At 38.7% G+C, this 24087-nt stretch overlaps 4 protein-coding genes across 4 annotated transcripts; 3 read left to right on the plus strand and 1 right to left on the minus strand.

Moving 5' to 3' along the window:
• The first annotated feature begins 226 nt into the window (after nt 1–226).
• On the plus strand, nt 227–4136 carry LOC116769532 (zinc finger protein 506-like). Its single transcript, XM_061526755.1, has 7 exons — nt 227–926; nt 1185–1313; nt 2330–2556; nt 2649–2768; nt 2839–2939; nt 3007–3538; nt 3613–4136. Exons 1-7 carry the CDS (start codon nt 364–366, stop codon nt 3690–3692), a joined length of 1752 nt encoding a protein of 583 aa, XP_061382739.1. The 5' UTR covers nt 227–363; the 3' UTR covers nt 3693–4136.
• Nucleotides 4137–6716: 2580 nt separating this feature from the next.
• Nucleotides 6717–7688, plus strand: LOC116765586 (thialysine N-epsilon-acetyltransferase-like). The gene is made up of 4 exons (XM_032655110.2): nt 6717–6965; nt 7038–7089; nt 7156–7373; nt 7455–7688. The coding sequence occupies exons 1-4, from the start codon at nt 6882–6884 to the stop codon at nt 7629–7631; spliced, it is 531 nt and encodes a 176-aa protein (XP_032511001.2). The 5' UTR covers nt 6717–6881; the 3' UTR covers nt 7632–7688.
• A 1524-nt stretch (nt 7689–9212) lies between these two features.
• LOC116766780 (thialysine N-epsilon-acetyltransferase-like) lies at nt 9213–12717 on the plus strand. Its single transcript, XM_061526753.1, has 4 exons — nt 9213–9357; nt 10460–10511; nt 10596–10813; nt 11246–12717. Exons 1-4 carry the CDS (start codon nt 9280–9282, stop codon nt 11432–11434), a joined length of 537 nt encoding a protein of 178 aa, XP_061382737.1. The 5' UTR covers nt 9213–9279; the 3' UTR covers nt 11435–12717.
• Nucleotides 12718–15412: 2695 nt separating this feature from the next.
• Nucleotides 15413–22472, minus strand: LOC116768423 (GATA-binding factor A-like). Its single transcript, XM_032659165.2, is given in 9 exon segments — nt 15413–16332; nt 16418–16755; nt 18408–18532; nt 18677–18810; nt 19845–20014; nt 21721–21753; nt 21756–21785; nt 21788–21877; nt 22283–22472. Coding segments are annotated over 9 exon segments (1065 nt in total). The 5' UTR covers nt 22335–22472; the 3' UTR covers nt 15413–16239.
• Nucleotides 22473–24087: the final 1615 nt, after the last annotated feature.

Consider the following 24087-nt stretch of genomic DNA (forward strand, 5'->3'; position numbering starts at 1 on the left):
CCTTCAAGAGCCGTTCATATCACATTAGTATTCTCCGTTAATTTAACGTGTCAGGATATACATTGTTTTTAAAGTATGAAAAAAATATGAGTGTCACTATACACAACTTGTAAAATAAATATGATTAAAATTAAAATAAAATATCACCATTGGGCTGTATGAAGAAAATCTTCGATTTTTTAAACCTGAACATTAAGAACCAAAAGAAATTAACTGTCATCGAATTGTCAAAGATGTGTAGTCGCTATTTTTTGTTTTTGTTCTTTTTGTATGAAAACTGATGAAATATTTGTAATGAAAGCATTTAATATAATTCATTAAATGTAATGAATCTTTTGTGCCTATCTAATTGTGAAGTACAAGATGACCGAAGTCAGTGTTGTAAATTGCAAAACGGATGAGAAAGAAATTTTGGTACAAGAACATGTACAACTGGGTGTTAAGTTGGAGACTGAGGTGATCGTAAAACAAGAAGTAGTGGAATGCCTCGTATGTCTAGGTCGGAGCGGTGAACACTGCGACCTGAGCACGGCTAACACCAGTTCCGGGACGTCATTGCAGGACTTCCTGTGTAAATTCACAAACTCTGATTTGTCCAAGTCGACGGTCAGTTCCAAATTTGTATGCAAAACGTGCCTCAATCTAGTTAATGTCCTAGAACAAGCAGAAATAGAGTATATTAAGCTAAAAGAGGAATTCAAATCTATCATTAATAAGAACCCACTGTTTGAAAGTTCTTTACAAGATGATGTCAGTCTTGAATCCATTAAAAACGAGTGTCTGGAGTCAGTCGCCGAAAATGACAATGACTCTGAAGACGAACCTCTGGCTCTCACTAAGAAGAAGAGGCATCGGAAGGTTGACAAGAGGAAAAAAAAATCAATGACCGATGTTAAACATAAAGTTGTCTCCAAGGAAAATGAAGGGTAATGTTTACAAATGTATATAGGACATGTTACAAAATAATTTCACTCATATCTGTATTACTATCAACTGAAAAATGATAAATTTAAATATAATATTAGAGAATATTAGGAGGCATTAAATAAAGAAAACGTGATTAATTTGAACACGGCTTGTACGTTTATTATGCTCCTGTTTAAAAGACATTTGGTTTTTTATTTTAAGTGGCAATATTGTATAAATGTTGACTATGTTATATGTAAATGTTTGTGAATTTCCAGGTGGGAGTGTGGTGAGTGTTCAGCCCAGGGTTCCTCGGGGGGTCCACTGGCAGGGGCCACACACGTACTGCTCGCGCACACACTCACCTCCACCGTCGACCAACTGAAGAAGGAGGAGTCATCGGATAGGTGAAGTGTTGTGCCTGATATCTCATACATAAATATTATTAACAGTTAATGATTTAATATCGGATTTTGTCTTTTCATGACTTGTTGGAAAGACGGACGCTCTGTGCCTTATAACATTACATAATTTTTATATAAAGTGATTTCTATTCTATGAAACAATATCTATCAAGGAAGATTTGCCTCGTGACACACTAGCTTAATTTGATAAAGTGACTGGAACAGGATATTCCGAGGGTGGCCGGTTCAAACCCTGCTTGTGTGGTTGATAAAATTTATATATTATTTAATTTGAATTTTAATCCAACGCATGATTTACTATATACAAGTGCTCCTCTGATTTGTAGGAACCCTATACTTGTATAGTGAAGTACATGTTGAAGGTGGAGTTAAAATAGAGTATCAGGAGTAAAATATTAAACTGAAAGTATGTTAATAGAATAAAATAGTAATTCTTCATAATTCTTCGAAATACACGGACACTTCTTCTATATAATATAACACAAATTTCCTGGATGTGGAAATTGAAATTTCAAACAATTTTTAAAACAACAAATTTAGACTTTCTGATATATATGACAATTTAATTCAGTAAGAGGGCTTGAAACAGAATTCACCAACGCCCTGGAGATATTAAACCCAATACAGAGGCAGGAACTTTAAAGTTGCAAATCATTGTATAGTACAGAGTAATGAATAAGATCAGATGATCTTGGGCAGTGATCTGTAGATGTTCCCTCAGTCAAACAAAATGCTGTAGACTCTGCACCATCAACATTAAATATTTAACAGCAAAAACAAAAGCAGCTCGTGTTGGTAACGGCTTTCCAGGTAGTGACGGTATCTGTGAGGATGATCTCCTTATCATCTAAGATATTCCGTAATTCTTTGGCTGTTAAGTTAGTGTATTGTATTACTCTGTAAATAAAAGCTAGCTAATGTTGATTAATATTTATTTATTTTTGTTTCTCGCCAAGTGTTGTCAAGTGGTGACACAGACCATTACTATCATTCTTTAGATCACAGAGTCCAAACTTCACGGAATTGGACACGAAGTTCAACATCAAGGTCGAGGGCTTCGAAGACGACGACAACAGTTCCAACTACGCTCCCGACGACTCGCAGGGCAGGAAGAGACTGCGGACCCGCGGCAAGAGAAAACACAACAAGGACACCGGACACAAAGAGAAAGATCCGAAAGTGGTGCACCACTGTGACCAGTGCGACGCTAAGTACACGTCGCTCGGTGAGGAATAGCTTCCTTGTCTTTGTTGGTAGTTCGCTGATGTTGAACGATCTGTTGGCAGTTTAAAAAATACATCGTGTGTGACTGTGCAGTGCGTCTGGAACACCACAAGCGGAAGCACGACGACTCCAAGCCGCCTTACATCTGCGAGGTGTGCGGCGCCCACTACAAGCACAAGAGAGCCTGCGACATACACGTCGCCATGCACAAGGGTAGGACGCGGCGCTAACACCACCCAGTGATGAGGCAGGAGACTGTGAACGGTGTCGTTTGTGTTCGCAGGGATCAGCGACTGGAAGTGCGAGGAGTGCAACAAACTGTTCCCGTCCAAGGGAGCCCTGCAGAGACACAACAACATCCACACCGGCAAGCTCAACTACCAGGTCCGCCTCACGCGCCAGGTTCGTCTTCGCGACCCTCTCCATGACTGATCTTCCGTCCTCCTTGCAGTGCGACCTGTGCGGCAAGTCCTTCATCCACACGTCGTCCTTCAAGATGCACAAGCTGTCCCACTCCGGCGTGAAGCCGCACTCGTGCGAGGTGTGCGGCCTGGCGCTCATGACCCGCTCCCACCTCAAGCGGCACGCGCGCGTCCACTCCGGGGAGAAGCGCCACGAGTGTCCGGTGTGCGGGAAGCGCTTCTCCGAGCGCTACAACCTGGTGGCGCACGCCCGCTCGCACGCGGAGGGCGGCGCGGCGCCGGGGGCGGGCGCGGCCGCGGTGGCCGGCGCTCGGCGCAGGCTATTCCGCTGCTCCTTCTGCCCGGAGAGGTTCGAGCGGCGCTACATGCTGGAGAGACATGCGGGCGCCGCCCACGGCCGCGCGCTCGAACGTCCCCCGCCCACGCCGCGGAACACCATGAGCAAGCTACTCAAGGCGCAGGCTCAGAGACGGGAACACGCACCCACGAGCACGGACGACCACGGGAAGCCGAGCCGCGGTAACGAGTCCAGACCCTCCGCCAAGCAACTGTCACAGATCTGTGAGTATAATAATCGAATCGCCGCGCCTGTGCGTCCCTCCATATGGCCGTAGTGACGTGCCGCGTGTCCGCAGCCAGCCCGGGCGAGGTGGGCGGTTCGTGGACGGGCGCGTACGTCGCGGAGTTCGGTCTGCGCGCGGACTACACCCACTAGCCGCAGCTCTCCTCCACCGCCACCCCGTGACCAAACCGATTCTAAAGATCCTCCGTACACCCGAGCTGCTCGATGAGGCTCGTAGCATTAGTAAGATCGTTACTGTGTAAGGTTTAGTAGTAACGAGCGACATATTTAATGTTTTGTTTTTTCTTTATATTTTATGGTAAGGTCCGTAACTCCTTAGTACTTCGTCCTCGTCATCGCGCCGGTGTAGGGCCGGCGACTGTTATTAATATATTTTTCTACCGTCATACTTCTATACTACAGTGTACAGAATTTATATAGAACACACGAGTCGAGTACAGCTGTGTACTGTTAACGAAGTCGCCTCTAGCGCGGTGGTGTCCGCGTCTGATTCAGACCGCACGTTGTAACGACAATATTCCGTAAGGATGTGTAATATGTAACTGATGATTTAACATTAAAGAAATTTAAAAACGAGAGTTTTTATTTTTATATTAATTGGACCAAATTAAATATATATCAGACGTTTTCTCTCTTTTAAGAAATTTTTTCAAGAAAATAAACTCGCGTTGCCCTGTGACCAAAGTTTTGTTGTTAGAAACGACACAACTCACCTGATTTACACATTTGACTTATTGCCTATTACAACAAAAGTTTATTCCTTTACAATTATCCTTATTTCTATCTTATATTTCTTATCTAGAATTTTACCATTATTTCAACAGAAACAATTCCAGGTGAAAATGTTTCTCTTCTTTAACTAGACCATAGTTTTTTTTGGTTAATATCGTTTCCTTCAGGACAGACAAAGAGAACAAAGCCCATACAGCCATGTCTTTTGCTTGAAATATATTTTTCTCAAATTCTTGTATTTAAACATTCCGTCTCTTCAATGTCAAATCCTTGAGATGTCTTTTTTGCTATATTTCATTTTATAAATCAAAATAACAGTCAAATAGCGAAAAAAGCTGAAACAGAAATATCTTAAACAAAACAGACAAATTAGTTTTATATACATATGTATGTAGAAATGGCAATTAGATTTCATTCATAGCAGAAACAATAAAGCCATAAACTGGCGAGAAGCATTCTTGAATGCTTAGTATTTGCTGAAGGGAGCATCGGATATCTTCAGCAGGTTCGAAAATACTTAAAAGTTGGTATACAAGGACCATCCTTTGAATACTAAACTGTGGACAATCAAAAAATATATGTTGGAGGGTTCCATCAGCACTATTATCTACAAGTTGGAGAGTCAAAAACACCGATCCTAAAAAGGTGAGTACCAAAACTACAATGTCCTAGACGCAAAACTACAGATTGTAGTGTAATACTTTCTATTGCAGAAGTCGCCACCCCGGGTAAACCATGGGGGAGAGGTCTTTTTCTTTATTGCAGCTAGCCATTTTCCTTTTACCTGGACCACCTATCGCCATAAGTTGTAAAATTCTTCCTGTAACTTGAGTTTGAAAGAGATAGAGCGTCTGAAGAAGGAATTGGGAAATTTAAAAGCTACGGCTTAATTGGTCGTGATCCAGATTTGTAATAAGTTTAGCTAAATAGTCTGCTTGCTCATTGCCGTGCACACCAATGTGGGCTGGTGTCCAGAAGAGACTATTTGTTTGTTTTGTGCCAGCAGGTGATACAACTTTCTTATTTTATATAGTTATGTAATATAGGTGGTTTTCGAATTTAATTATGGATTTTGTAGTGCCATTAATAAGCTTAAACTGTCTGTTATTATAATCCGCTTTTGGAGAGTGTGTTTGAATGTGCTCCATAGCTATAGTCTAGTCAGCCTATGACCGAATCCACTTTTGACCTGACTATCATAAACAGCCATAGAGACTGCTTTATCGTGTTACTCTGGGTCATACCAAGAGTAACAAGGCCATACTATGCTGGAAAAAAACATGTTCCTGAAAAATTTGTTCTGTTTCAGAAAAACCTTGTCACAAATATGAATTAATGTTGGCAGTCAACCTGGCAAAAAATTTAGATTGTTAGTAATTAAACCTAAGTGCCAGTGGACCTCCATATCACATTCCACCTGCTTTTACACTATGGGAGTAGTTCGCATCGCACCCATTATAATACGCAAATATTTGTTTTGTATCTTTTCTAATTTATCCCCTATAGTTCCTACCCCTGCAAAACAAAAAAGCGCATATTCAAATGAGTCCTTACTAACGATTTATACAAAGTTAATAAAATCCTTGGATCAGCACCCCAATACGTGCCAGTCAAAGATTTTAAAACATTACAAGCATTTAAAGCACGCGATTCTAGGGTTTCAGCATACTTATTTCCTCAAGAATTGTTCGAAAAAATAACACCCAAAAACTTGACAGAGCTATCTAAGGACATTACATTATTGTTGAGCAAAATATTTACATTTCTATTTCTAATAGCACTTATTGAAAAGACAACAACTTTACTTTTGTCAGTGCTGACCTCTAGCCTAAGGCTATCAATGTAGTCGATTAGTTTCTGGAGAGCAACGTTGAGGACTGATTGTAAACGTACTAGACTAGTATCAGAACAATTAACAACTAAATCACCTGCAAACTGCAGATTAGAAACTTCACACCCCAGAGTCGAATTTAGCTGATGTATGCATACGATAAAAGCAGTGGACTCAATAGGACACCCTGTGATACATCCTTCAGGAATACCTTGGACCAAATAACTGATTGCTAACCTTATCATGCACCTTTCTGTAGTTCAAATAATTAAAAATGCAATTTACAACTTTTTACAAATATTTACAAATTATGGTATAAAACTATTTAAAATAATTAATATTTTCAACTTTTTAATTCCCGCGCCCTTTTTTCCCAATTCTCCCGAGATCATACAGATAAAAGTATGACAAGGCAAGCCATAAATAACATAAATACTCCACAAACATAATAATAATAATAACAACAATTCAAACCCAAATAAAAACAAAATTCATTTTTCTTTACGTATAAGTTAAATGTGTACAATTTATTCCAAGTTTTTTTTGTGTAAATTTAATTCAAGTTTTTACTTTTTTACAAGACTTGTTGACGATGACAGCTATATTGACAGTGACGTTCGCAAAGATAAACAATTACACATGATAACTAGATGTGTGATAAATTATAAGTCACAACTCACAAGCCAACTCGAGCTGGCTAGAGCTGATGAAGTCTGAGTGAGTGAAGCTAGTTAGGACATTAAAAACATTTTATTAATATGGCCGCCAAATATGAGGACGGAGAAGTGAAGGTGCGGCGGTCCACGAGGGACGATATGAAGGCTGTCGCTGAAATGATACAGGTGAGGTCAGTGATGGTATTAGTGATACATGTGTGAGTAAAAGACGCTATATTCTTTTATGAACATTCTCAGGAACTCGCGGATTTGGAGGAAATGTCGGACGGACCGAAACTGAGTGTGCAGGGTGAGTTGGACGTCTTCGGTGAATAGTTAAATGTTATAATGTTGTACTAATTAATATTATCGATAGACTTGCAACGAGACGGCTTCGATCTGCAGCCGCCAGCGTTCTTGTGTCTGGTGGCGGAAGTTAACAAGGACGGTGCTCCTCTAGTAGCCGGCTATGCTTTATATTTCCCAGTTTATTCAACCTGGAATGGTCAGGCCATGATGTTAGAGGATCTGTATGTGCGGGCCAGTGAGCGGCGTCGGGGGCTCGGACATAGATTGTTTAATGCAGTCGCTAGAGTAATTACTTGATATATGTACATGGTTGTTATTATAAAAATGAGCACATATTATATGAGTGATTCGCATGTTATGTTCCAGGAAGCTCACTTGATGGGTTCATCTAGACTAGACTTTCATGTTCTGGAGTGGAATAAAAATGCTAGAGATTTCTATGACTTGAAAGGAGCCATCAACATAACACAAACTGAGAAGTGGTGCTTCTACCGTCTCAGCGGTGATGCTTTGCAGAAGGTCGCTCTCGCTGCTAAATCATGATAGACATTCTTTAGATAATTTTGTTAGTTCTCATTAAAACATTGTTGTTTATTATAACATGACATTTTATTTCTTATTAATTTCAATTTTAGCAAATGAAGAAAAATTGCTTGATTACTTTAATAAAACTACTTATTTGATATCAATTAGAAGAGGTCGCTTGTATTCCAAATGTAACGGATGTATTCTATTTAGGGAGACCTTTGATACAATCAATAATGTTTATTTGTGTTGGTGTTTACACACTGATAACTGTTGTTGACAAACAACTGTTTCTTGAATGGCCAGTAAATAATGATCTCTACCCGGACATTGGAATACAAAGCAACCTCACGAGTACACTAAATATATCTACTGACTTGTGAAAGCTAAGGTCTACAGTAGATTAAATAAATGTACTATACTTTAACTTATTTAACTGAAACAATATCAATAGAACTACTTAATGATACTACTATTATACGACCCATTACATACCAACATCTTAAAGTAATTAAAATAATGATTTGTATGTAGTAAAAGATAAAAGAATGGAGAATAGTTGTCAGTAAGTGGATTACGACTGGAAGTAGTGACAAGGAACTTGTACAGAAACTGATAAGATCCGGAAACTGAAAAGTTTGAGTTTATATATCAAATAAGAGAAACTTATAACGATAAACTCGGTTTTTATTGTCAATATATGCTATACGTGTATAGCATATGTGTTGAATCTTTTATTATTGTAAAATTCACATTTAGACAGTTGAAATTAAGATAATATAAACAAATACCGTTAACATAACAGGGATCGACACGTGTAACAATATTTTTCAACTTTCTTTATACATCAAAAACATATTGAAGAACAGTAGGCACCTACTCTAATTAGGTTGTTAACGAACTGGAAGTGTTTGTTATATAAGGGCCCTGGAGGTTCTATAAGAAATAAACTGTATGACGGATATTTGTTTGCTTTCTTATTATTTAGCAGAATCAAAAAGAAATGGGAAAGTATGATAGAGTATGGGTAAAGGGAAAAAAGGGGCTGCGTGGCACCATTTCTGGCTTTCCTGAATTCGATCAGCACATTGAACATTTTGAACATTTTCGTTGAAATCACCCTCGAGGAGTTCCATTTAGTATTTATATAAGGTCTTCCAGGTGTAAATGGGACTAAATTATCAGCCAAATAAACTTTAAAATCCCATTAATGGATTTTTTTATAGGCGACGAATAACGAATGTGACAGCTGTTTTATGGTGATTACTTGTCGTCTCGGCTCTTACAGCTCTGGTCAAGACAACAGCGGCCAGTTTGGAGAAGAAAACAATAACAAAATATTTGACTTAATTAGCAACATTGGGTTAAATTCCAATTGTTTTTACAAGTGTATCAATTAAATGTAGTGATAACAGTGTGTGACTGTAATGATCACATTAGTTTTACATATTCTTTATTACAATTAGTTTTCTATAACGCATATCACATAAATAAATTATTTAGAGAGTAATTAATTAGTCAAGATAAATTTTTAGGCTAAGCGATAAATATAAAGTGATACTTATTGTACGAGCTCTATCTAATAACTTTAAACTTAACTTATCTTTTTAATACGAGGGCTGATTTTATTAGACTAATAGAACTTCAAAACAGTGAAACGTATGAAATGTCTTTTAAACATAAAGATTTTTTTATACGCCGTGCGACAATAAACGACATGCCTGCTGTCGCGGAGATGATCAATGTGAGTAACAACTAACTTTAGTTCATAATTTCTCGATTTACTGTTTTTTAAAATACTAACAAAGCTTACACTGTGTTACAATTCACTGGTGGAAATGTACGATTATATTTAGTTTGTTAAATAAATACCACCACAGAGGTCAGCAGTCAAAACGATTATTTTCCGTTATTTGTTAACGAACTCACTAATAACATAATTACAATTTTACTGGTGCTCTGTAAAATAATCAATATAAAATAGCTATAAAAATATTTAAACAGCAAACCGACCGAAATACACGAACTTCTTTTACAATCAACTCATTTAGACGACTTCTTAAACGTGTCAGGTTACCAGATTAATCAGCGAGTAGTTCTTATAGATGGCGCTTTTACGGAATCATAAAAATTTCTGTGAACACTCATATTGCGTGAGTGAGTTCATATTAGTGAAACTATATCAATATACGTGTACCTGATGTGAGTGTAGGGTATGCATTGTTTACTTATATCTAGTGCACGCCACTGATACAAAGTCGTAAGAATAAAACCTTAACCACATAAAGGATACCTTTAACTCATTATAGGTTTTAACTGCATTAAAAATAAAAGTGCCCCCAACTAAAACTGAATATTTTTATGCTAAACATTAAAGTTAAAGAAACAAACTGTGATATCGTAGATTTCCGCGTGTCCGTGTGTAAATTAATCTCGTCTGTCCGCTGTCACGGTTGCTGTAGACTGGAAAGGAACCGAAACTTTCCCACTATCATTCGCAGAAAATCTTAGTTTCGTTTAGAAACAAATTATGTTGATAGTTTATACAGTTTAAGCTTTTACTTGAAATAGCTGCGCTGGGGCGACAGACAGCTACCGACGGATAACATTACTTTATAATATATTTAACTCAGGAAGAATCCAGTATTACAAGGAAAGTAAATATTTTGGATGTTAATATTAAACGAAGTTTTTATATCGTTGTATAAAACACTTACTATTGTATAACTTAATATGTTAATTAACATAAATTAAGTCATTTGTTAAAATTTTATCATAATACTATTAGCAATGTTTTATTTTGCTTTTCCATATTTTTATAATATTATTATCTTTAAATTTTCCAGGAGCTCGCAGTATACCATAACTCAGTGAGATTTCCGTTGAAACTAGAAAAAGGTTTGACCTTTAGTTTTTTACTATAACTATTAATGAATCTAGAATACTGTTAGTAATGTCGTCTGATAATTTTTATAAATACAGATTTACAGCGTGACGGATTTCAAAGAGAACCGGCGGCTTTTCAATGTATCGTTGCTGAAGTACAGAGACAGAACAAGTGTTCAATAGTCGGGTACGCTCTGTACTACCCCGTGTACTCCACCTGGCGAGGCAAGGCTCTGCTGCTAGAAGATCTGTTTGTGAAAGCTCATGAAAGAAAACGTGAAATTGGTAGTTATTTATTCGAAGCTGTAGTGAAGGTCAGGACGCTAGTTGACTTGTTTAGTCTGAGTTGAAGTCTACGGATCCACGGAGTAGCGATGTACGCAGTATACACTGGAGGCAAAAACCGTCCTTCATGATATAAATAATGTAAAGTTTATATTACCAGTGAGAACTGTAGGGTTCAACTCAATATTCATAAGTATCTAGGCCTTGTCTTCTAGAACTGTTTTATCGAAGGTTCGCAATATTTTCACCTACTATCAGCGAAACAGCATTAACACTATGAATCATTGTAATGTATATTCTTTTGATATTTAATTCATTTTATTATTCCTCACAGTCTAAGTTTCTCTGTCGCAAACAATAAAATCTGCACGACGGGACTAAGAAGCTTTGTTATTTAATTTGATTCTGTGAGCTGTTTATTTTTATAGTGAACTCATCTTCCATCACTTATATTTTCCCAGGAGGCGCACCTTGCTGGGTACAGTAGAGTCGACTTTCACGTGGCGGGATGGAACAGCGCGAGGTCATTTTACGAAAGAAAAGGTGCAAAGAACTTGACGGAGACTATGGGTGTATGTCACTATCGACTCACGGGGGCGCCGCTGAGAGCTGCGGCCGCCGCGGCGGACCACACACATGTTATACTATAAGTGTATCAGTTTACTGAGGGACTAAGGATTTGTATCATCCTTCATCACCATAAGATTATACCAAAACAACAATTAGATTTTCTTTTGTAAAAATTATATTTTAAATAAAATAAAATTATAATTTAAATATACAGAATCATAATGAAGTAAGACGCGAATTAAAGGTGACAAAGTTTAATAGAGTTTCTATCCGCAGAGAATTAGTTTTGTAACAGTAGTAAGTCAATTTGAAGAATTTGTTAAAATATTTCCAGATTATACAAAAAGATTCAAATACACTGATTACATTGAGACACTTCTCTCAACTGGAATGTTTAACTTGTTGTATGTACCGCTATATATTTAAGATATACATATTTTAAATTTATCCGTCATGAACATTTGTTTGTCTGTCACGACAGACAGCCAGACAGCAACTTCGAACAATTCATTGCATTAAGCTCCTCCTCATGGAACTGAAGTTCTGTGTGACTCGTTTGTTGTATCAGCTGGAGGTAAGGCTGCGACAAGGCATGCCTTCAAAACAACATCTCCTAAAGGGACATGTAACTTACTGTATGATTGTTGTTATTGACTTTTTCATGTATTTCTCTCGTTTCCGCCAAGTCCCATAATTTTCCTTCTGTGTGTGAGATTTTTGTGCGAGTGTAAGGGATATTAATAGGTAAATAATTAACGATACTGTTAAGAAAAATATTGGGAAGTAAAAGTATTCTATCGTCATTGAACATTTCTTATAGAGGATTCTCTTCGACTTTTCTTCCGTCACCTCTGACAGATATTAGTTTGGTTCTGTTAGTTAGGAAGAACTTTAACAATCTTCAGCTTGTGTGGTGGTCGGAGGGTGTTCCAAAGTGAAATATCGTTTTTATATTCATCGCAATATACTCGTCACAGAATTTATCTTCTATCATATTCTTCCTCACAATATCTTTTTTCTATTTTAAATGATTCCCAAGAACAATACATATAGTATATGTAGCCTCTGAACGATGGCACCACACAGCATTATCGTCAGAGGAAACGGAATAACAGACATACACTCTGATGGATATAATCTGATTGAGATCCAAAAAAAATATGTAAAGTGTGAAAATTTACATGACAGTAGTTAAAGTAAAAGTATAAAATTGGTTTATTGTTACTAATTGTATAATAATGTTATTTAAATAATAATCCTTTCTGTTTGTTTTATTTCGCAAAGTTTTTATAATTTGTGATTAAGCTGTAACTTGTAAGCAGCTCAATTTAAAATCCGATGACGGGTTTGATTTATTATTATTATAAAGTTAAATATATCATTTATTTCCAATTCAAATAATTAAATAAATGATTCAATGTCTCATTATGTATAAATAAGTGTAAGTGTTCCATTTGGGTTCACCTCAGTAAAAAAGATTGGTTGACTTCATGACTTATTTGACATTTATATTTTTTGTTAATAAAATTACCTCATACCCAATATATATATATAAAGTCACTAGCGTCTCATGAAGTCAATTGAGGAAACTTTAGACATAAGAGAAGTGGTTACACACATTGTAATTCTAATTCCCTTACAGAAATATAAATAGGGTTTTAAATAAGTAGAGTTCAGTCAAGGATCAGAAAATAGGGATAGCATACAAGAAGTAGGAACGATTATATTATGTAAGATATCTCAACGTTTAAAGTTTTAAAAAACATCTTATCTTAAGGACTGATGAAGAAACTGAGAGAAAGATAAATTTACGGATTGTAGTACAGCGACAGTTCAGTACACAGTGTGGACGTTTGTAGAAGTGTTCAGTGACCGTACGTCACGTACCATACGGTATCACGTGTGTCACATGGCATCATAAGATACTGACATGTATTACATGAGTCTGCTGTATTAATGTACCGAACACAGAATAATACAAGCGAATATAGGTTTCAACGGCTACAGCGCTCGTGACATACATTCTAATAACTTAAACGACTAAATGGCTATACGGACATATGGGTCTCGAATACCTATTAGATAAAGGAACATTTGAACGATTTTATTAAAAGATTTACTGTGAGTGTGTTTATGAAATACAGATAAAGCGAACGATAAAGACGCTACGTTGGACGGTTAGAGTGTGGACGAGAAGTCGTCTAAGATAATGAGACAGTCGAGTGTGACCGGAGTGCAGTCGACACACGGCTCAGACGATATACAAGCATATAAAACAATAAAGCAGACATAATAACAGATAAATGTTTGTTAAGAAGAAGGACTTTATAATAAGACGCGCCAACAAGCAAGACATGCGTGCAGTGGCGCATTTGTGTTTATTAAAGACAACGACTGTTGAATGTCTAACGAAGCATTTTAATAGTGTTTGTAATGTGCGCAGGAACTGACCGCCGACCACAACATAACTATAACCACGGTGAATGTAGCGGAAAGTGAGTTGTATTATTGATATCATAATGAAAGCACTCGGGAAATGTTAAAATGATGTGTATTTCCTTAGCATTGTAGAGAGATGGATTTGAGAGAGAGGTGCCGGCTTTTCGGAGTGTAGTGGCGGAAGTCGAGAGAAACGGTGGTATCTCGACGGCTTATGCCCAGTACTTTCCGACGTATTCGTTTCGTGAAGGTCGAGGCATAATGTTCCTAGATCTGTACGTCAAGGAAGAAGTCCTTCTTCGAACACTTGGAAAATATTTATTGGAGGCTGTGGCGAAAGTATGGATCGAAATATTTTATCTCAACACACTTTTGTGAAGCCCTCAATATAAGTTACATCATTAATGGTTCCAGGACTGTTGTTCGAGGAGCGGCTGCACCGTCCTCGACTTCCATATCGCAGGTTGGAACCGAGCCAGGTGGCTCTATGAACGCTTCGGGGCCGTGAACCTCATGATCACAGACGGACTACACTACTGGAGACTCAAGGACCAGGCGCTCCACGCGGCCGCGGGATAGGCCCCCGACACCGCGCACTCGCCTACAACCATGTATACAATGATCTGTACCCTCAGAAGTTTCTAAACAAACAGACAAAATGGCTACCCTTATTGAATCACCTTGTTCTGTCATTAGTTATCTAATTATTTATTTATAGAATTACTTGCATTAAGGGTCATTCTGTCATATTGTTTTTCGTAAATTAAGTTTTTGATTGTGGTTTCAATATAAATTTCTTTATCTACGCTTTTTTTACAATCCAGTTAGCTATAGTTTTTTTTGTGTGAATTTTTTGTCCGTTAGTATTGAATATGACCGACATCATTTTCTAATAGTTTATTTGGGGATTCAAAACTGTGTCTGAGCAAGTACTCATAGTTGAAAATATTTTAATTTTATGTATATATAAGTAAAGTAAGAAACAAGTTAAGGTTAGAGTGTAATAATGTACTTAGGTAATGAGATGAGGCAGCCTGAATGTTACTATGATTAGAAACATGTTATAACCAAGCAAATAACGTTCAGTGTTAGATGTGACAACGGAGAGACGGACCTCGCGCAGCATCACCGGCCGTGAAGCGTCACAAGGAATAATCATAAGACTAATGTTACGAAAAAATTTTGACTCAATAACATAATATATGTGAACATTAATACGTTGGATTCAAAACTATATTACACATTAAGTCTAAGACGGAGTGTGACACGTTACGACGTAGTTTCATTGTAACAGGATGGTACAGATGGTTCTGTACATCGCTGCTGTGTTGTGTGCAGGCCAGCGGTTGTGAGGACGTTGACGATCAGAATCTTAATTACAAATGCATTACTTGCTTTAGTATTTGTGGGTTCTTTGTAAGGAATTTTAATAGGTATTAGCAATCCGTGATCATAGAGTTTGCAATATTCTATATACTGATGTTTGATGAGTGACACTTTTAAATTAGGTAAATGAGAACCTGATAGACTGCGGCGATGGTTAGCCTATGGACCGGTCCCTGACCCCACAACCCCACCCCGTGACATCAGATTGACTGGCGTATAATAAAACACACGCGTGTGCTCCAATGTTTAATATTATATTGTACATGTTTAATAAATTTACAAACAGCTCTGACAGGAGATTACATTTAGAAAGGAGAAACAGAAATCGATCGAAACATTCATTACTCACTACTTTGTTAAGTTTTTATCTACAAATATTTACACTAACAATAAATGCCATTCTTTTGATGCTAGTCTTAAATATTAACAATAAGTGCAGCGTGTACTGTGTTGGTCGTACTTTATACTCTACTAGTTATCGTTAAGGTAAAATACTATTTATAACTCGTCTAAAAACATGAGAACTAAATGGATTCGGTTATCGCATCCAAAGCGACTACAGTCTCACTCCATTGTTGAAATATTTCCAGACACGGTTCTGAAGACAGAAGTTAGTGTCGTGCCGGAGGACGGGTCTCAAGACCCACCAGCTCAAACGAAAAGGAAACCATAGAACTAGAAGTAACTTTAACTATGCCTCCATAAATACATCAGTGACTAAAATTCAGTCAATACTTAAAGCTAATATAATATGTACAAGTTAAACTCTCTCTGACATCTCCCTACTACTTATCATTAATTCTTAGAACTGAAACACGCCATACAGCCATACAAATATTATTAGACTCAAAACCTTAGTGCTGTGCTCCGACGTCGGAATTCATCTTCAAATGACTAGTCTCAACCAAGAAGTCTAGTATTTAAATCAACTACACGTGTTCGTCTAACTCACTCTACGACCGGAATCTTCCATATTATTTGGACAAAACACATAAGAGGGGACAGGTATATCTTTCTGTCTCACTCGCTCGTCGTCCGTGTGTCCTGACTCCTGAGCGCGCTACGTGGAGGCCATGAGCTTGGCGTGTGCGGTCACGTTCCGCTGATGAAGGAACCCGCTGCCCTCCTCCTCCTCAGCACCGCCCAGGCCGTACTACAGAACGAGAATTTTAAAAGAACGTTCCGACAAACTCATTATTTGAATTCAAAATATAAAATACGTATCAACCCTGGGTTACCTGTAAGGCGTGCAGGTAGTGCTGTTGAGAGTGATACGGGCCGTTAGAGGCGGCGTGCGAGCCGTAGCCCTCGTAGCCGGAGGCTGCGTTCGGTTCGCTCTTGATGTTGAACAGCGACGGGTTGGAGAGGAATGCGGGGGCAGAGGGCAACGCCAGGGGATACTGAGAGTTCTGCGAGTGTGTGTGGGAGTGTGTGTGTGAGTGTGCGTGAGAGTGCGAGTGACTGTGTGCGTGCGGCGAGGGCGTAGCACCGAGAGGCTCGCGGGACTTGCTCGAGGAGTGCCCCGATAGGGTAGCTGTCAGAGGCAACGGAACCTCTGGTATACTGGGCTTGCTCTCTGGAAACAAAACAACAAACTAATTATTATTCTCTATTGATTCTTTCACATTTGCTATAACATATCAGTATATTATCGACACACTACTTTCGTACATTTTCATAGGACTTTTGACCAACCATTTTATTTTTGTAAAATATTCCTGGTAATATGAAGAGATAAAAATCTAAAACGCATTATAATAGCGTGGTTACCTAAACTTCTTCAGACGAACAGAGGGATGCATAAATATATGTTCATAGATACTGTTAGATATACAGACACACATATATATATATATATGCTTGACTCCAAATGACACAAAAGATGATGTGGTGGTAAGTCAGAAGACGTTATATTCACTGTAACTGTACCTTCCGCGAATATAATTTATAACGACGGCATAATGTCAAGATCAAAACTTTAATTAACTCTGAATTGAGATGTTTGAAGAAACATGGAAATCAATCAAAATCTATTTAATTAACGATAAGATAGGCAATTATCGATTAAGAACCAGTTGGCTCATTAAAAAATACACAAAAATACGTAAATTATAAGCGTTCGTTAAATCAATGTAATTAATTAAAAAAATTAAATATTAATATAGTCATCTGGAATATCGGAACATCAAACACCCGACAAAACGTTTGAGACGCGGCGGCGCGGGCTGTCGGCGGCTCGTGGTCGGGACAGCCGAGTGGCGGCTGTATTACAAAATCGAGCACAACTCGTGTGTCGTGTCATATTCAATGTTTAAGCTCTTCTTGTATATTTCATTGGAATTATTTATATCAAGCATTAATACATTTTATTGTAACAACTTTTAAAAAAATCATATGTTACTGAACGACTGCACGAAAGCTGTTCAATGCATGCGATGGAACGAAAACATTTTTTGTCTGTGACTTCGTTGTATTTCTTATTTAAAAATGTGAAAGGTAAAACCTGAGAAAATAATATATCTCTACGGATTGACAATGAAACTATGCAATTAAAAGTGATTTAATATATAGCCTTTCTATATGAAAAATTCTTATTGTATTGGAAATGGCGAGAGCTCACAGGAATGAAAAGTTCTTAAACAGTTTTACATTTATATATTTCAATTACCGCATTTGTTAAGCGTTGCATGTTTAATTTCGAATCGAAAAATTCCTCGACACGGCAGGGATCGAGTCGGAGGCTTTTGGAATCCATGGCTTCACTCGTTTTTCCAGCTAAACTATCGTGTCTGATTCCAGGTGGTGATAAATCATGTTTCAGCCGTTACATGTTTTATTTGTAGTATAGAAGTAACTCTGTGCGATGTCACTACCTACATCAAACTCATCGCATATGAAGTGTAATCGCTCGTGTCGATGAAGTTTGGATTTTATATAAAGCGTTTGAATTTTAATTCAAGGAATTACCTGAACATTAGAACTGTGTTTAAACATAATTATAATATGCGTGGGACTTGAATTTTATAACTTTTACAAGTCGGGTCGGTGATGATGTCTGAGATTGTATAAATGGATGCCGTGGGTTTAATAATTAAGAATTTAGAATATTAGTGTCTCAGAGCCTTGTGATTATTATAATGTGTTTCTTCTTCAATTATTTCTAATTATTATCTTGCATTTTATTTTGAACGCTAGATTGTGGACAACATTTCCAGACGTTATACATACCGTCCACTCCCGGTGACGTCTGCTCGTCCTTCTTGGCCGTCTCCGGGGAAGGCTTCACGCCGTTCGCCGATTTCTTCGGCTTACGTTTCCTGGTTTGTATTCCATCTTTCCTCATAGCCAGAGGTCTGAAAATATTAAAGAAAGATAACTGTCAGTAAAAATTTAAGATATACTTATATATTATGAAGGAGTGAAGTGCTCATTTTTAGCGGTTTTGTCGTAATGTAAGCATTCCAAGTATACAAGTACCGTGTGTACCGAGGTCCTACCTATTGATTCCATGGAGCTTGTAGTAGAGTCCACACGCGTTACAGACGGGCTCGCCCTCGTTGTTCCTCCTCCAGAGGGTCGTGTTCCTGGAGCCACAGTTGGTGCAGCTCTGACCGTGTCGACGAGCCGCTGACTGTTACAAACAAACATGTTAACATTCTTATGAGTACATTATTTTAGTTTACTTCAAAATATACTACAATTACTTCTTAGTATAATTTGTATATCTGTAATTTTAACTCTGCTATTTTGACCATATCCTTAGCTCTCAATGGAAAGTAAATATACTAGACTGTGGCTTATCGCATTTAACTTCCTCCCTCACCAAACGCCAGTAGTGACCCGCGAAGCTGATACAAGGAAGTGAAGTAGCGTTGCATGCGGTTCAATGTTCGTGACGGTAGCGTCGTCCAATGATGTGAGTGTCGCGAGCGCGCGGCCTCGGCCGGGCGGAGCGCTGAGTCTCATTGGACGACGCTACCTGCTCTCTACTGCGCTATACATACTACATGCACGTGCCGTCCCCGAGATAACTCATCCGCGATCATCGCATTGTTAAGATACGATTCAACTGTCCAGCCTTCTGTCGTATTATATAGTTTGTCTCGTTATATACGAGTATAACTATACGACGGGAACTATACTCGGATGATTTCGAAGCTCGAGAGAGCGCGATGTGTTTAAGTAATTAGAGGAGTCTCGTTGAGCATTCTTCGTCCGAGTAACGTTTGGACGGAGCGTGTGATCGCTCCCCGATAAGTTATCTCGGTAGACTAGCGAGTAGCGACTTATTCTAATTTGGTATTGGGATCATAGCCAAGAGTAAATAGAGGCAATTAATATTGAGTGCTCGAGTGAGGCGTTCTTTGCCGATCAAAGGTGGGGAGCGGTAGCGTGTAGTTCCCTAGCACGGAAGCGATCGAGACGGAGCAGAACGAATTAGAGGAATGACGTGCTGGAATCGAGGGTCCGCCGGGAGGAGGTGTGGGGGGGAAGGGTAACATGCACTAGTCTACACGCCACCGACTCACCTTCTTCATGCCCCTGGCCATGCCCTCCACACTCATCCATCTCTGCACGGAGCCGTCCTTATAGAAGCGGGTGAGTAGCTCGGCGTCGGCACCTGTTCGCAGAGAGACGGTTACATTGAGAGGAAAACGAACTCACCAGCCGCTTGCTCGGCTTCACGAGCGGCCGGTTCACTCCGTTGATCTTGTGGTAGAGACCGCACGCGTTGCATAGGTAGTGGCCGGTGGAGTCGCGGCGCCACAGCGGCGTGTTGTTGGCGCCGCAGTTCACACACTCGCGACCCTCCTCGTACGCCTCCAGCACTCCATCTGTGTCCGACCACTCGTCACCACACGTCCCACACATGACCACACTTCATAAAATCCCATAACTCATGAGTCACTCACGTCAGTGACAAAGTGTATGTGTAAATGGTCTCTAGTGTTCGTGTAAATTTTTGATTATTAATGTTGAAGTTAGCTATATATTTGTTTATACAATATAATAATATAATCCTCTGAGTCCTAGCGGTGTTTGCGGTTACAAAGTAGATCACTGTTATCAGTTCGCAGAACGTTCCTCACAACAATACGCGCGACAGCAACTTGTGCCATATCGCATCAGTTAACTGGAAGCCATTAATTCTAACAACACTACATGCACTAATCAGCCGGTCGGTATCTGTGTGTGTCTGTGTTGTGTCTGAACGTGTCTGTGTGTCTGTGTGTGCATGAGAGCATGTGTGTGTATATAATTCGACAACCTACTTGTAACGTTTCCGATATTGGTCGCATGTAGTATTGCTGATTAGCATGTCTTATCACACCGGTGTTCAGAACACCAACCTTGTAATTATACTAACTGCACCTATTACTTATCTCGGTCTAATTAAATGTTTTAATTTATTTATTATTTATTAAAAGTTATTTAAAAAAAGAATAACAAATTTCACTTCATGGTGAAATTAAAAAGCTGAAATTCCTATTAAATAAACCATGAGTCTCGTGAGAACGTGATTTTAGGACGACAAGTTGTTAGTTGTCATTGGTTAAAGTAAACGGCTTACAAAACACACGTGATTGAGAAGGTGTCATAGAAACTATAACATACCAATAAGATATAAAGTATTTTAATTTGTTTCATAGTCTCGACGTGGGTTCAAGTAAGAATGATCTTGACATCCTATTAAGATTGGGTGATCGAAAATATTTACAATGTGACCCGCTGAATGAGACTTAGGTAGAGATTATCTTAATATTGCTTTCTCGTTATTTTATTAACGTAGCGTCAGTTATTGTGTATGTGTGTTAGAGTTCGCCGCCAATATATATTTAATAATAAGAAATAGAATAAGTGATTGTGTTTAGTTTAATAAAAAATATAATTATTTTTGTATAAAGTCGGTCACATCTGTGTGACGGTTGTCGGCTGACCGTGCGGTTGGGATTTACAGTTGACATATCATACACAGTTTTAGATACAGTTTTCCTTGACGTCGACATCAGCACAGCTGGAAGATATCGCGGACGGGGCGGAGAGCGCTTAGAACAGCCGATGTGGCGGGGTGATAGAGAATATACAATATACAAGATATTAATGTAATGTTGTCATTTATTGAATATGTAAGTGTTGGTTGACTGATGAGGGCACTGATTTATTTTTAGGGAGTTTGATCGCTCGGTAGCGAGTCGCGAGGTGACGACACCATCACCAACAATAACTGACTCATTGAATCACTGTTCTTTGTTATATCTGAAGATTTGTCTAATGCTTTCATTATTAAAGTTTATACACTCTAATGATTACTTCTATCCAAAGTGGAAAACAAAAGTTAACATATTTTAGATGAAACTTTCGAAAGATTCAACGAATCTGCTTTGGTTGAAACTGAACCTAAAGGAGTTAAAATATGTTATAATATGCAGGTTTGCTTTAAATAGAATTTTTAATTTAGATTTTGCAATTAAACAATGTAAGTATCGAAAGACCTAGGAGCCAATGTACGGCCGGGCTACAAGTAAAAAAGAGTATTTACCGTAAGCTGGAGGTCTTTGGAGGGCATCGTAGGCCCGCACCAAGATCCCATCACCATGTTCTGGGGTACAGACCGCCCACACCGCCCACGCCACCCACACCGCCCACACTACCGACGCCGCCCACGGTGCCCACGCTGCCCACACCGCTCCCTCCTGCTAACAAGAATGTTCGTTATAATAGGGAGATATTCCTCTTAAAATGTTGATGTAGAGTATTTATTAATTAATAACAATTTCTTAAAAAAAAACACGTTAATTACATAACATTGAACTTAATATGCGCAAAAACACATAATATATAAGCACAAGTAAGAAAATATTTTAATACAAATCTTCTGTTATCACATGGGTAAACTCGTTTGTGGAAGTTTCTAAGTAGCGGTAGATTATCAACAATATTATAATGAGCTCGTAATAGAAGTTAACACAGAGATAACCAAAGATATCGACTAAGAGGCGACGACAAGAACAAAAGAATCACAAGCGATCTATCTGATCTATGTTTGGCGGAATAGATAGACGAATATAGAGTGAAGTTGATGCTGAGACGAGGTGACCAACCTGCGATGAGGGCTATGTTTTGTAACCAAGACTGAGTTAACTGCAGATCCATGTCGAGAGGTGGCAGGAGGTGGCAGGTCACACCGACCGTCGCGGTCAGAGGTCGCCGCGGACTGATCGGAGCACCGCGGCGCGGGTCTCTAGCTCGTTATCGGCTCTGATTCATGAGTCCTCTATTGTTACGTTACTCGGACGACGTACTTACGTAGGACTGACCTCCGAGGGACGGGGCTGCGGCTTTCGACTTTATATTTATATACGTTATCGATGGACGCATCCGAGGTGTCGATATTCAAGCGTTGTGTAACGAATACTCAGGTGAGGAGCTTCAATCTTCTGAAAAGTGTATGAAATACAATACACGCGTCCACAATCGGTTAACTTCGTTAAGTCATAGTTTCAGTTACTGTTCTTAATGATTTAATTTCCAAACCTCCGCCAACTCGTATCTTAAGTGGTTGTTCTATTAAACAGCGCTTCACAAAACAGATTTGACAAAACAAGTTTATCCTGTGACGGGAATCATATCGTTCTGGGAAGGCCAGTGAGACCATTGATTCAAATTTGCGGTCTCAGTTCACCGTCAGCGTCAGTGAACTTACTTACTATCCTCTAACGGCGCCCTCATAAAACGATTATAACATCTTGGTGGTAATGTATTACGTACTTGTACGCACCACGTACAGTGAAGAGTGAACACTGGCCAATGAAAAGTAGCTATATGTTTTTATTTAGCACATTCATGATATTTCTCATGAATACTTCACTCTCATTCGAGAACATCGAAAGAAAAGTCGCCTATACATTTATGAGAGCAGGTGAGAATAAAGTGATGTTTATTATTGATGACGGTACCGTAGGTGTCGTGGTGAGCGGGGTGATGATGCCATGTCTGATGAGGGCGAAGTGCGCGTACTGTTGGAGCCTTCCCCCTCCGACGTAGCCCAGTCCGTAGCCCTCCCCATCCCCGTAGCCGCCACTGCCGCTGCTGCCGAACATGCTGCCGCAGTCTTAAACTAGCATCCTTCCACCTGCAATGAGAGCTCGTCTGTGTATTGGTGCGTCAATCGACTACGCTAACATGGTTTGAGTAGTATAAATAGAAACCCTCGACGCAAAGAGGAAAACTATTGAATGAAATTATTATTTTAATATTTAAGTTATTTATTTTACTCGTGTTCGCTGAGCAATAGTTAACAGAGCTGACATGATAAGGTAACTTGATATGGTGTTTGTTCTATGATGAGCATGGGATAACTAATGAATATAATTCTCAGTTATTGTATTTGTTTGTCTAACTAGTTCTTGCCAGCGACTTCGCCTGCATCGTTTCGGTATGATGTTCTGAGACAAATGAATGATATTTAATTAATATAATGGTTGTGTTAACCGAACGCCAGCGACATCTTTCGCCCGGGCTCACTTCATCTCATTCAAAAGCTTAAATTTTCTCACGATCAAGTTGTTTGAGACTTTTTATTATTGTTTGGAGAGTATAATATTGACGTGATAGATCAACTTGACTGTCCCTTTCTTTTTCAATATAATGTATGAGAAGTCAAATTGGAGCACTCCTATAATAAAACACATTGTGTCGTTGAGGAAGAATGATTCTTAGTTTTTCTTTAATATACTCTCCTCATTTTATCTTGTTATAAAATAAAAGAGGAACTTATAATAAATTAAAATGTAACTATTCTGTGTTATGTTACCGTATCGTGTTATTAGTAAATACTGATATGATTTCATACAATGTATCAAACGCACGCTGATGGTTGCGCGTGCGCACACCAGATAGAGCACGG

The sequence above is a fragment of the Danaus plexippus genome (assembly GCF_018135715.1).
Source record: "Danaus plexippus chromosome 3 unlocalized genomic scaffold, MEX_DaPlex mxdp_25, whole genome shotgun sequence".
NCBI classification, from domain to species: Eukaryota; Metazoa; Arthropoda; class Insecta; order Lepidoptera; family Nymphalidae; genus Danaus; species Danaus plexippus.

What these genes read in the sequence shown, in the direction of transcription:
- LOC116769532 (XM_061526755.1), top strand. Translation starts at nt 364, where the DNA reads ATGACCGAAGTCAGTGTTGTAAATTGCAAAACGGATGAGAAAGAAATT. An exon ending in CCGGCAAGCTCAACTACCAG is followed by an intron (nt 2,940 to 3,006) that starts GTCCGCCTCACG and finishes TCCTCCTTGCAG; the next exon opens with TGCGACCTGTGCGGCAAGTC. An exon ending in CAAGCAACTGTCACAGATCT is followed by an intron (nt 3,539 to 3,612) that starts GTGAGTATAATA and finishes GCGTGTCCGCAG; the next exon opens with CCAGCCCGGGCGAGGTGGGC.
- LOC116765586 (XM_032655110.2), top strand. Translation starts at nt 6,882, where the DNA reads ATGGCCGCCAAATATGAGGACGGAGAAGTGAAGGTGCGGCGGTCCACG. An exon ending in CTGTCGCTGAAATGATACAG is followed by an intron (nt 6,966 to 7,037) that starts GTGAGGTCAGTG and finishes GAACATTCTCAG; the next exon opens with GAACTCGCGGATTTGGAGGA. An exon ending in ACCGAAACTGAGTGTGCAGG is followed by an intron (nt 7,090 to 7,155) that starts GTGAGTTGGACG and finishes TATTATCGATAG; the next exon opens with ACTTGCAACGAGACGGCTTC.
- LOC116766780 (XM_061526753.1), top strand. Translation starts at nt 9,280, where the DNA reads ATGTCTTTTAAACATAAAGATTTTTTTATACGCCGTGCGACAATAAAC. An exon ending in TCCGTTGAAACTAGAAAAAG is followed by an intron (nt 10,512 to 10,595) that starts GTTTGACCTTTA and finishes TTATAAATACAG; the next exon opens with ATTTACAGCGTGACGGATTT. An exon ending in TATTCGAAGCTGTAGTGAAG is followed by an intron (nt 10,814 to 11,245) that starts GTCAGGACGCTA and finishes ATATTTTCCCAG; the next exon opens with GAGGCGCACCTTGCTGGGTA.